The sequence below is a fragment of the Calypte anna genome, chromosome 3 (assembly GCF_003957555.1).
Source record: "Calypte anna isolate BGI_N300 chromosome 3, bCalAnn1_v1.p, whole genome shotgun sequence".
Taxonomy (NCBI): domain Eukaryota; kingdom Metazoa; phylum Chordata; class Aves; order Apodiformes; family Trochilidae; genus Calypte; species Calypte anna.
This window is the reverse complement of record NC_044246.1, coordinates 59,319,889-59,330,406: the sequence shown is the minus strand read 5'-3', so window position 1 is coordinate 59,330,406 and position 10,518 is coordinate 59,319,889. Positions and strand designations below refer to the sequence as shown.

The 10,518-nt window shown below is 48.4% G+C and overlaps 1 protein-coding gene across 1 annotated transcript; it reads left to right on the top strand.

Moving 5' to 3' along the window:
• The first annotated feature begins 2,078 nt into the window (after positions 1 to 2,078).
• On the top strand, positions 2,079 to 4,869 carry TCF21 (transcription factor 21). Its single transcript, XM_008494037.2, has 2 exons — positions 2,079 to 2,702; positions 4,307 to 4,869. Exons 1-2 carry the CDS (start codon positions 2,253 to 2,255, stop codon positions 4,394 to 4,396), a joined length of 540 nt encoding a protein of 179 aa, XP_008492259.2. The 5' UTR covers positions 2,079 to 2,252; the 3' UTR covers positions 4,397 to 4,869.
• The last annotated feature ends 5,649 nt before the right edge of the window (positions 4,870 to 10,518 follow it).

The window sequence follows — 10,518 nt, the reverse complement described above, 5'->3', positions numbered from 1 at the left end:
AAAAAAAAGCTAATTCATTAATTAGGACTGAAATGCTGACAATCTGTTTAGTTTATACGCAGAGAAAACACAAACAGGGCACAGTTAACATAACATGACATTAGAGGCTAGTGAATTCCCAAGAGCCCAGGGCTTGGAGATATGATATCTTAATGTACTTATCCTGTTGTGAGTGGGAAGGTGTTATCTTCCAGCCAAACAGTGAAGAGCTGGTTTAAAGTTCAGATCTGCCCTTTTTCTTCTGGCTTATGTGAGACAAAGAACCTAGATTGATCAAGAGATAGGAACGATTTCCTTGCTGATTATCAAAAACTACACTCTGCCTCCTACTGAAACTTTAATCTGCAGACAGTACATAGTGCTTGACAGACACATCAGCTTGGCCTCTAACAGTTTTTGGGGTTTGTTTGGTGCATGCAGAAAACCAGATGTGATGCTCACACAGGTCAGTAAGAGGCTTTTCTGTAGCTCCAGTGACCTTGGATTAACTCCAAAGCCACTGCATGCCATGGTGACATCTCAGGCTTTATATTTTTGGCCAGAGCTCTGTGAATTTTCAGGTAAGCAACTGAATAAGTGCAGTTGCTCATGCAGTCAGATCGGTCACTGTGTGCAGAAAGTGCCAAGTTCATTAGTGCCCTGCATTCATGATCCCAATGAGGGATCTGGAAGGTTTCAGGAAGTGTGTGAGGAAGAAAGGAACTAGGGGAGCAAGTTCATGCTTTACTGGCCTCTTTGGGCTCCACAGGTGGGCTTAGGAGAAGATTTTACATGGGAAGGAAGAAGAGCTAGGCCAAGGCTAACTGCTTTTAAAAGCCTGCTTTGCAGAAGCTGAATACACACTTCCATAAAGATCATAACTGCAGTGGACACCTGCTTATTCAAACTACACAGCAACCTGCTTGCTCAACACTAGAGGTAAAATGACTGGGGACGCTTGGCTTCAGGGGTTGCAGTGTACAACCTGAGGCCCTCACTCCCACAGAAGGGGTCTTATCTCACCTCTTCTTCAGGAAAAACATCCCAACTTTTGAGCATGCGCAAATCAGCAAACGGAACACTCTGTGGGTACAGCAGAACGAGACACTGACATCTGCTCTGCAACAATATGCTGAGAAGGGTAGGGGCTCTGTGTGATCTCTACCGTCCAATAATCTCCCTCCCTTTCTCTTCATGTCCATCCACAGCCATGCTAATCCTCCCCAGGAGGCACTCTTCCTATAGGAGCCTCACTAAGCTTGGTGGGTCTCCGTGGACCGCCTGGATCTCAGCCACCCGGGACACCTGCAGACTGGGCAGCCTCTGGGATGCTTAAAACTGGGGGGGACTCAAAGAGCGAGATGAGACTGGGACTTGGAGGCCACCCAGGAAGGCTGGAAGAAGTCAGATCTTCCTGTCTCCAGCCCCTGGGCTATGACGGAGAAGTCCACGCTGCCGGCAGGGCAGTGGAGCACTCTCTTCCTGGAATACACTAGTAGCTGGACAGGATGCGTTTGCAAATATAATCATCCACAAATCTCCCCCAGATTAGGTTACAGGACAGCGTTTTGACGGCACGCATTACAAAGCTCCCTGGAAGGCTTGGCTGATGGATCTGCTGCTCTCTCTCTGCTCATGACCCATTTTGGCTTTCATCAGGAATCATGACACAAGCTGCCTGGGTCATCTAGGAGGCAGGGAGGGGGAGAGCAACCCTGGGCTGGAAAGGGAAGTGGGGAAGGAGAAGAGGAGGAGGAGGAAGGGGGAGGAAAAACAGAGCAGGGAGAGAGAGAGAGAGCAAGTTGTTTTGCTCCAGTTGTGAAGATCTGAATCCCAGTTCTGAGCTCTCGGAGAAGGCTTGCTGGGATACCTCATTCCCAGTCCTGTGCAAAGGTCTGTGATTGGGGATATGGTGTGCTCAGCGGGCAGGGCCCCTCCCCTGGGCTGGATCCGCCTCTCTTATCCCCCAGATAAATTACTAGTGTCCTCACTAAATTCCTCAGCTTTCTCTCTCTCTCTCTCTCTCTCTCTCCCTCCTTCTCTCACACACACTCCCTCCCTCAAACACAGGCAAAGCAGGGTTGGGGGGTGGGAGGGCGGGGATCCTCTCTGGACTGGTATCGCGCGTCTAGTGCTGGGGGTGGGGGGGAGGGAAGGGGAGAAAAATACTGGCACCCCTTCTCTCCTCCGCCACCTTGAAGTAGATTTGAGGAGCTGATCTTCCTCCCCCCCAGCTCCCTCCTTTCCGCTGGTCCTTCGGCATCTTACAGACCATGTCTACTGGGTCCCTCAGTGATGTGGAAGATCTGCAGGAGGTGGAGATGCTGGAATGCGATGGCCTGAAAATGGATACTAACAAAGAGTTTGGAGCGTCCAACGAGAGCAACGAGGAGGGATCCAATGGTGAGAATGGCTCCCCTCAGAAGGGGAGAGGGGCTTCGGGCAAGAGGAAAAAAGCTCCCCCCAAGAAGAGCCCTTTAAATGGAGTGAGCCAGGAGGGAAAGCAGGTCCAGAGAAACGCTGCCAACGCCAGGGAGAGGGCGAGGATGAGGGTCCTTAGCAAAGCCTTCTCCAGGCTTAAGACCACCCTGCCCTGGGTGCCCCCAGACACCAAGCTTTCCAAACTGGACACCTTGAGGTTGGCCTCCAGCTACATTGCTCACCTGAGGCAGATCCTGGCCAATGACAAGTATGAAAATGGCTACATCCACCCAGTCAACTTGGTAAGTCATGGCCCGCCAGGGCCAAGTGCTCTGGGTGCATGTGCATGGGGAGAGGTGGCTTAAGAGCTGGGAGTAGACATTTCTAGAGGGAAACCTTCCTTGTGCTTCTCACAGAGAATCTGGTGCCAGTGGGGTTTCAAGAGGTAGTGTGCAAGAGGACAGACTCCCAGCTGCCCTCTTGCCCTGTACCCCGAGAGCTGGAGCCTTCCAGGCCTCATCAGCTGCTCCTGGCAATCCCCTCCAGGGAACAGGCAGGGGTCATGCTGGCCACAGATAGACAGGGACTGCCTCAAAAATGCCTGAGAAACCTCAGCAAATTGATGGCAACCTTCTACCTGCAAGTAGGTTGTTATAGGAATTTGTGTAGAAAAACGTATGTTCTAGGAAGGGTGCTAGCCCAGGACCCAGGATATATTCTTATCTCTCCTCTCTGTCCTAATGTGGCCTGCCATAGTAATCCTCAATTCCTAGCTTTTTTAAAGACAAAACTCTTCAGGTTCTGCACTCAGCTGCTCAGATTTCCCGGGTCCAGGGTATTTCTCCCATCTGTCTAAAGTGGAAAAAAGAAATAAATACGAGTGTGGTACTCCCCAGGTGGGGTATCTGCTCCAGGCACACTCTGCAAAGCCTCCCTTGGCTGCATCATGTCACTCCTACTGCTTCTAACCACCCATAGAAAGTTTTCCACAACAGCCTGGTGGTCTCCCTACCATCCCTGGCCACCAGAAACATTCAGTTTCCATATCTAAAAATATGTGTAACTGAGGCAAACTGGGGGTGGGAGAGATCTGCCTAGAATCTTTTTCAACATCCATCCTTTACATTGCCCATACACACAGACCCCTACAGATAAAGGGATGTAGAGGTGATCGGGGGATGTTTCACTGGGTCTGGCTCCAACTTTCTGAGCTCCGGACTCAGTAGGAAAGTCCATTACCTGCTGTGTCAGCTAATAGAAGTCCTAGGAGACTTATTGTTTTGCTAAACCCAAATCCTCAGCAGAACAAGATGGGGGGGGGGGGGAAATAATAAAGTAGAAGTAAAACAAAAACAATACCCAATCCAGATATAAACCACCACCCCTCACTCCTCACTCGGCACCAGTGCACACCAAACTTGCCCTAGCAGCCGTGGAAGGCCAAGGCAGGCGGCTGAGGGCTCCCGGGGCAAACCGGCGGCGGCAGCAAGGCTTGAGTCTGCCCTGGCGGGACACAGCTCCACGCCGCTCGGTCACCAGCAACGCCGGGGGGAGGTGTGGGGACCGCGGTGGCTGTGCCGTGGGTACGCGGGTGCGCTCCTTCCCTCCCTTCCGCCGAGCATTCGACGGGCTCTGCCGCCCGGGAAAAGTCCGCGGGGAGCCCGCCGCGTCTGAGAGCCGAAGCGGCATCACCCGCCGGTGAAAGGCAAAAGGGTCTTCGCCGAAGCCAGAGGCCACTACTCCGGCCCGAGCCCCTCTTGAGCGCTGCCAGAAGCGGGCTCAGGCGGTGGATGCGTGCTTGACCCCTGGGGCGTCCCCAGGCTGGGCCTGCTGGGGCATTAAGCGTTACAATGTGCATTTATCCGTATATAACCCCCTTCCCACCCGTGTCTTTTCCTGGCTACAGACCTGGCCTTTTATGGTAGCCGGCAAACCCGAGAGTGACCTGAAAGAAGTGGTGAACACAAACCGCTTGTGCGGCCCGACGGCATCCTGAGCCCCGGCGGCCGGGCCAGCAGCCACCCTGCGCGGCCGGGGAACGGAGCGGGCGGCGGGGAGGGCAGGGACACGCCACGGCCCCGCCGCTGCCCCGGGCCCCAGGCAGAGCGACGAGGAGAGCGGCTCTCCCGGCGCAGAGGAGACCAAATGTGCCCTAGCAAAGACTCCACCCCGAGAGATCCCGACTCTATTTAACTTTATTAAATACGTGTACAGTCGAGTGTCCTGCAACAACAGCCTTGCTGGTTCAAGCGCTACTAGAGAAAAGACAGAGATCAAACAAAACCTACCACGCGTGTATCTTTTGTCTGAGACCTGTGAAATATGTAGATGCCTAGAAAAAAAAACTGACTTTGACAGTCATGTCTATGAAGCAATTCACCCTAAAGATATATAGATATATTTTCTTCAAGCAGGTTTTGCTCTATTTCTGTGAATAAACCTTCCTTTCCACTGAACACGGAGCGGTGTAATCTTCGTTTCCGACCCTCGGGATCGGCGGGAGAAGGACCGCGCCTCCGCCGGCCTCAGGCGACCTGCGAAGAGGCCGCGCTCGCTCGACGGGCTGCGGAGAGCCCGGCCCGGGCCGCGGGAGGGCTGCTTCCTCGGAGCTAAAGATTTGGAGCAAATCCCTGGGGAAGTGGGGGGGCAGGTTGGGGCCACAGCCCGTCCTTGCTGCGGGAGCCCGGCCCGGCCCGCAGCCCCGCAAGCCGGCGGGGACGCGAGCATTTCTCTATTGATGAAGTACAGTCAGGCGCAGGATCCCCCTCTAGCCCCGTCCATAGGTGCTGGGAATTCTTTAACTTAAACATCTCCCCTCTATCGATCAGCGAGCCCGTGGGAGATGAGTCTGAGATAAACAGGAGTGCGGGGCGCTCCCCCGGCACCGGCAGCGGCCGCCGGCAGCTGATGCGCCAGATCCCACCGCGCTGTTTAATGTTTCAGGGTTATGACCGCACTGTTTACAAGACGTCTTCGGTTATTTATACTGTTAATATTAGCAGAGAGGCTTTAAATTTCCGCTTCACTTGCTCTTTCAATACCGTCCCCTCGGTTCCGTTTGTTACCTGGGTACGTTCTGGAGGAAAGCAGGAATAGGGCAGCGTCAAGGGGATGCGTAGCCCTGCTGCTTCCCGAGTCAAGCCACCCATGCCCGAGGGCTGGGTCTAAAGCAGGGGCAAAGCAGGGGACAAGGGACTTGCGGGGTGCTGATTGCCCCTGGGCACCCCTGCAAGCGGGTGCTGAGCCTGCCTAAACAGCCATGTGGGCTGGAGTGTGTTTCTTCTCATTCCCCACTTCCCCCCGAGATAATCGGGTGAGGTAGCGCCGTCCTCCAGGCGACCCAAATTCACCAGCTGGGTTCATGTGTGGGCTACGTTTAATTAAAGTGGCTTGCTGGGAGCTGAGAGCTGTGCAAACATCTCGGCCCTCGTTTTGGCTAGGGTCAGGTCCTGCTGTATCATCCTAATGGTTTAGAACGGGAGGGCTGTTTCATTTCACTTTTTCACAGCTTTATCTCCATCCCGTGCAATTAAAAGCAGACCTTCTTCCCCAGCCTAACCGTGAGCAACTTCTCTGCCATAAGCGGGGCTGTATCAGCTGACACACGCAGTTATACACACGTGTGGCTTCACTACCAAACTCATCACCTTGAACAGACAGGGAGCTGAACAACTCCGGTAAGCACAGCTGGAAGGGCTGATCTCTTTGCCACAGGCATTGGGAAATTCAGTGGGAATTGCTCTTCTCTTAAAGGGAGATAGACCAGAGCCTTCCAACCTCACACAAAGTGAAAATGAGTGATACAGCAAATGCCCAAAATCCATGCTAACCACTGAATTTACCCCCTGAACCGAAAGTTAACAGTTGGATTTAATCACTCAGAATCTGGAGCTGAATCCATACTAACTAATGCCTGCTTGAGCCTCACAGCAAGGTGCCATTTTCCTTCAAGAAAGCAGAAATTGATAGGCATTTGGGATGTGCACAGAATTAAGAGTTAAACTTGGAATTTTCTCACAAAACACTTCTTTGCCACCCTGCTTTTGCAATGCTTACTAACTGAACTTACTAAATGAACTAACAGCATCCTTCCCACACTTTTGCACTAGCCACGTTTACTCTTCATTTGCCACCTGAAACGCAGAATGGAGAAAGAGAGGGGAGAAATGAAGTATTCCTCCACAAAATGTGAGGATTACAGCTGTAAAAAAAGCTGCCAAAAGCTCCAATGTAAGAGTAGGCAGAAGGCACTTTTATATTTCCTCTTATTTTTCTTGCAGCTATTCCCTTTATCTAGCAGTCTAGATTGCAAGCCTCTTGGGGACTGAAATGTTCCCGAAGCATCTTCCTCCTTCCTCAGTCCATGCCTCTGAGCAACAGCTCAGCAACAAACAAAAAGACAAGCACACCAAGCAATAAACAAAAGCAACTAGCGATACACAGAAGGGTAAATCAAGATTTTACTCTGACTGTAACACAATTAGTGGCTTTATCTCCATTTTGAAGACCATGAACATATTTTCAAGAAGTATTTATTTGTCTGGGAACCCTTGGTCCACTGACTGACTTGTGTAAGGGCACAGTCCAGCCCGTCCTGGAAGTCTGCTTGAACAGCCCAAGTTTCTTAGCTAAATTAAGATATTTGCAGACAGAAAATGTATGTTTAGTCTGACTAAAGAAATTGGTGCCTTTGAAAGGAACACATGCGCTGAAGGAAACCATTTTAGATATTGATGTAAATTATTTTAAAGAAAATATTTTGTTTTCCTTCTTGCTTTTCTGTACAAATTGATGCATTTTAATATTTACTGAAAAACACTTACACTCCTTCTTCATGTGGAAACAAAGCTGATCTGATTTATCTTTCTGTATCTACATGGATGTAGATGCAGCTGCATGAGTGTCTGTATACATTCCCTCCTAATAATGTTTGAACTCATTGCCTGATTTCAACTGAATTTGACAGAGGTCTCAAAGATAACTAAATTGCTACTTTTTTTTTCTTTTTTTTTCTTTTTTTTTCTTTTTTTTTTTTTGGTGTGTGAAAACAGGCAGCTGAGTAGATAAAAAAAACTCACTATGTTTTGCAACTAAAGAAAAATTTTCAACATTAACTCAGCCCTTATCAGATATCAGAACATAGGGAGCAGCATACCAGCTGCAGATGAAGCTTCAAATGCTGCTTCAATCACAGAATACAAGTTTATAGAAAGCCTGTGGATCTATGCCTTTTAAGATAAGGACTCTCTAAAAATAGCTGTCCTATCTGATTATCTGATTTAATACTTTTTTTTTTTTTTTTTTTTTTTTTTTTTTTTTTTTTTTTTTGAAGGAAACCCCACTTCCACCCAACTGCTTCGTGACAGTTTTCCAGAGCAGCTAGACTAGATAAATCCTTTCTTTTCAGGGCTGCACTCAGCAGTCCGGCTCCTGGGCTTGGTGCTCACATTGTGCTGTTTAGCAGCAGTTTTCACAGCCCACAAGGTCTTAAGAAGCAAGCATTTTTTCATCTCTTACAGATAATACATTTTCGGTTTATCTCAGCCTCTTGACGGGATGGAAATCTGCCAGCCTTAAACACCAGCACAGCAATGAAGCCACTTTTCAGACACCTGCACAGTGTCTTGCTGTCCTGGGCACTGATTTGGGCAGTGAGGCCACTGTGATCCTCGTGCCCCCAAGCTGCAAGGTGCTCAAGAAGAGCACACACTGGATAGATTATTCTTTAAAGTGCCTCCAAGTTTGAAATTCCCAGCTCGAAAACTGAAAGACAGAAAAATCTGTGTGGTTCCTTTTGAAAGGAAGCTGGTTTGAAACCTGGATGACAGGACCACAAACACAGGTTTGTTTGAAGCATTCATATTGGTAACCCTACATTTGTGCCTGCCTGGAAAAGCATTCTTCCCTGGAAGGAATCACATATATTTTTCAAAAGGTCATCTTCCCTGAAGCCCTGTTGTTACTGCTATTCATTTTTATTTGTAGTAAAAAATAAAATATACAAATTACATTAGACAATTGCAGGTAATAAGTTGCCTAGAAGAGAATAAAACTCACATATATCTGGTGTACAAATGGAGGGTACAATCTAATAAAAGTGCAGGGTATTTCTAAATTCTGTCTGGATATCTGAATGTAGACTATCACTCCTAGTCTCCTAAATGGAATAGGTTTTCAAGAGAAATTTCAAAGACACTTCAATGAAATTCAGTTTCAATGAAACCGAAATTTTTGGTGGCAAACAACAGAACATTCTGTAATTTCCCTGTAAATACACAGCTAGAAACAGCTCCATATATAATTTCTCAAAATAGCCAGCAATCTGTATGGTCCTTTATTCACTGCTGGCCATGTAGCACTGATTATTCTTGTATTAAGGCTGTGTTGCATAATGCAGACTCATAGGGTAAATACAACACTGTGCTCACAGTGTCATGGACTGCTTCATGCCTTTCAGCCCACTGTGATTTATGGAAAGTGGCACAACTGGTAGTGATGCCTTTTTTGTTTCTTGAGCAGAAAAGCTACCGTTGTATTATGGCTTGGTGAATTTTGGCAACCCTGTGAAGATATCATAGGCCTGACCTAAAAATTGTGCTCTGGGATTAATTGGAAAAATCTCATTACCTTTGTGAGGATAGCTGTTGGTAGACTCCAAACCCACTGAAGTTCTGCAAGTAACTGATTTTGCTCCAGTTCACTTCAGACACTGGTGTCTCAGAGCTAGCTCTACAAAACTGACTTTGAGTGGCCTGGACATGCAGTCATCGCATTTCCCAACCGTGGTGGGGACATACCCTAGGGTCACAACAGCCCTGAGATGACGCATTTGCTTGCCTTAGGGGTTTGCCCTTTAACTGAAACATGTAAACAGATGAAATGCGTTTTCAAGTCGATGTGCATGCATGCACACAGCTATACCATCCTCACGTGGGGAGTGGAGATCCAAACCTCCATGCAAGGGGAAAAAAAAGATCATAACAAAAGCAGAGGAATAAAAACCAATGCAAACCTTTCCTTCGCATTAAATTCTACAAATCCATTTTCCTTCAGCGAGGAGGAAAAAATAATCCTTATTTACTTCCCAGGCTGCTATGTAAACTATGAGACCATATCCGACTGTAAATATGGATTATCTGCATGCTCGTGTTTTCTCTCAGTTGTTTATATGCTGTTTGAGAGAAAAAAAAAGGAAGGGTACAGCTACACAGTCAGAAGAGCAAGGGGTGAAAAAGGCACAGAATAATCCCTCTTCCTCTGACTACTACTGCTTGGTCCTTGTGAAAGGATGGGCTGGGGGAAGGAGGAACTACCAGCAGCTCTATCAAAGCTGGGTGGAGGCAGACCACCGGGGAGATGGAAACCAAGAGGCTCAGAGCTGCAGCTGCCTTCTCTGGGAGGAACATCTGTGAAATCCTGGGCAGCAGCAGCAGCAGCAGCAGTGGAGGAGGAGGAGCGGGCACAGGCAGCAAGCATTCCCAGGGATGCAGTCACACAGATAACTGTCCCACTGGATGGCTTCCCAGGCTGCTGCTGCAGCATTTCCCTCCCCCGACACGGATGAGGCAAAGACCATCGTGTGAGACAAGCAATCCAATGTCAGTGTGGCCTCTTGCTTCAGGATTCTGTTTCTTGTGACGCTTTTTTGATGGCCAAGATGACCAGAATGGGAACAGCCCTTCCTCACTGGTAAGACGTTGTTTTGTCCTTGTATAGGGACATTTATACCCCTGGCACTTCTGAGAGAAAGCAGAAATTAACTAGAAGACAGCAGTTACCTTGGAGCATTTGCTGTCACCTCATGACCAAATGTTTTTCTATAGGGGGCCTCTATCATTATCCAGATGGGAAGAAAAAGGAGGTACAGAGCTGATAGCCAGCTGGCTGAAGGTTCACATCTCAGTACAGGTTTAGGATAGCAGCGCTTTTGGTGCACAAACTTATGTGCCATTCATCTGGGCACACTGAAGCAACCAGGGATCTTTGCTCTTTGAATTTAGTAAAAAGACAGGAATATAAGAGTGTAGAAATTATATTCTCCCTCAGGCTGTATTTCTATATTTATGTCTAGATCCGTATCTTTATGTATACTTGCTAGCATAGACAAAACAGGATATT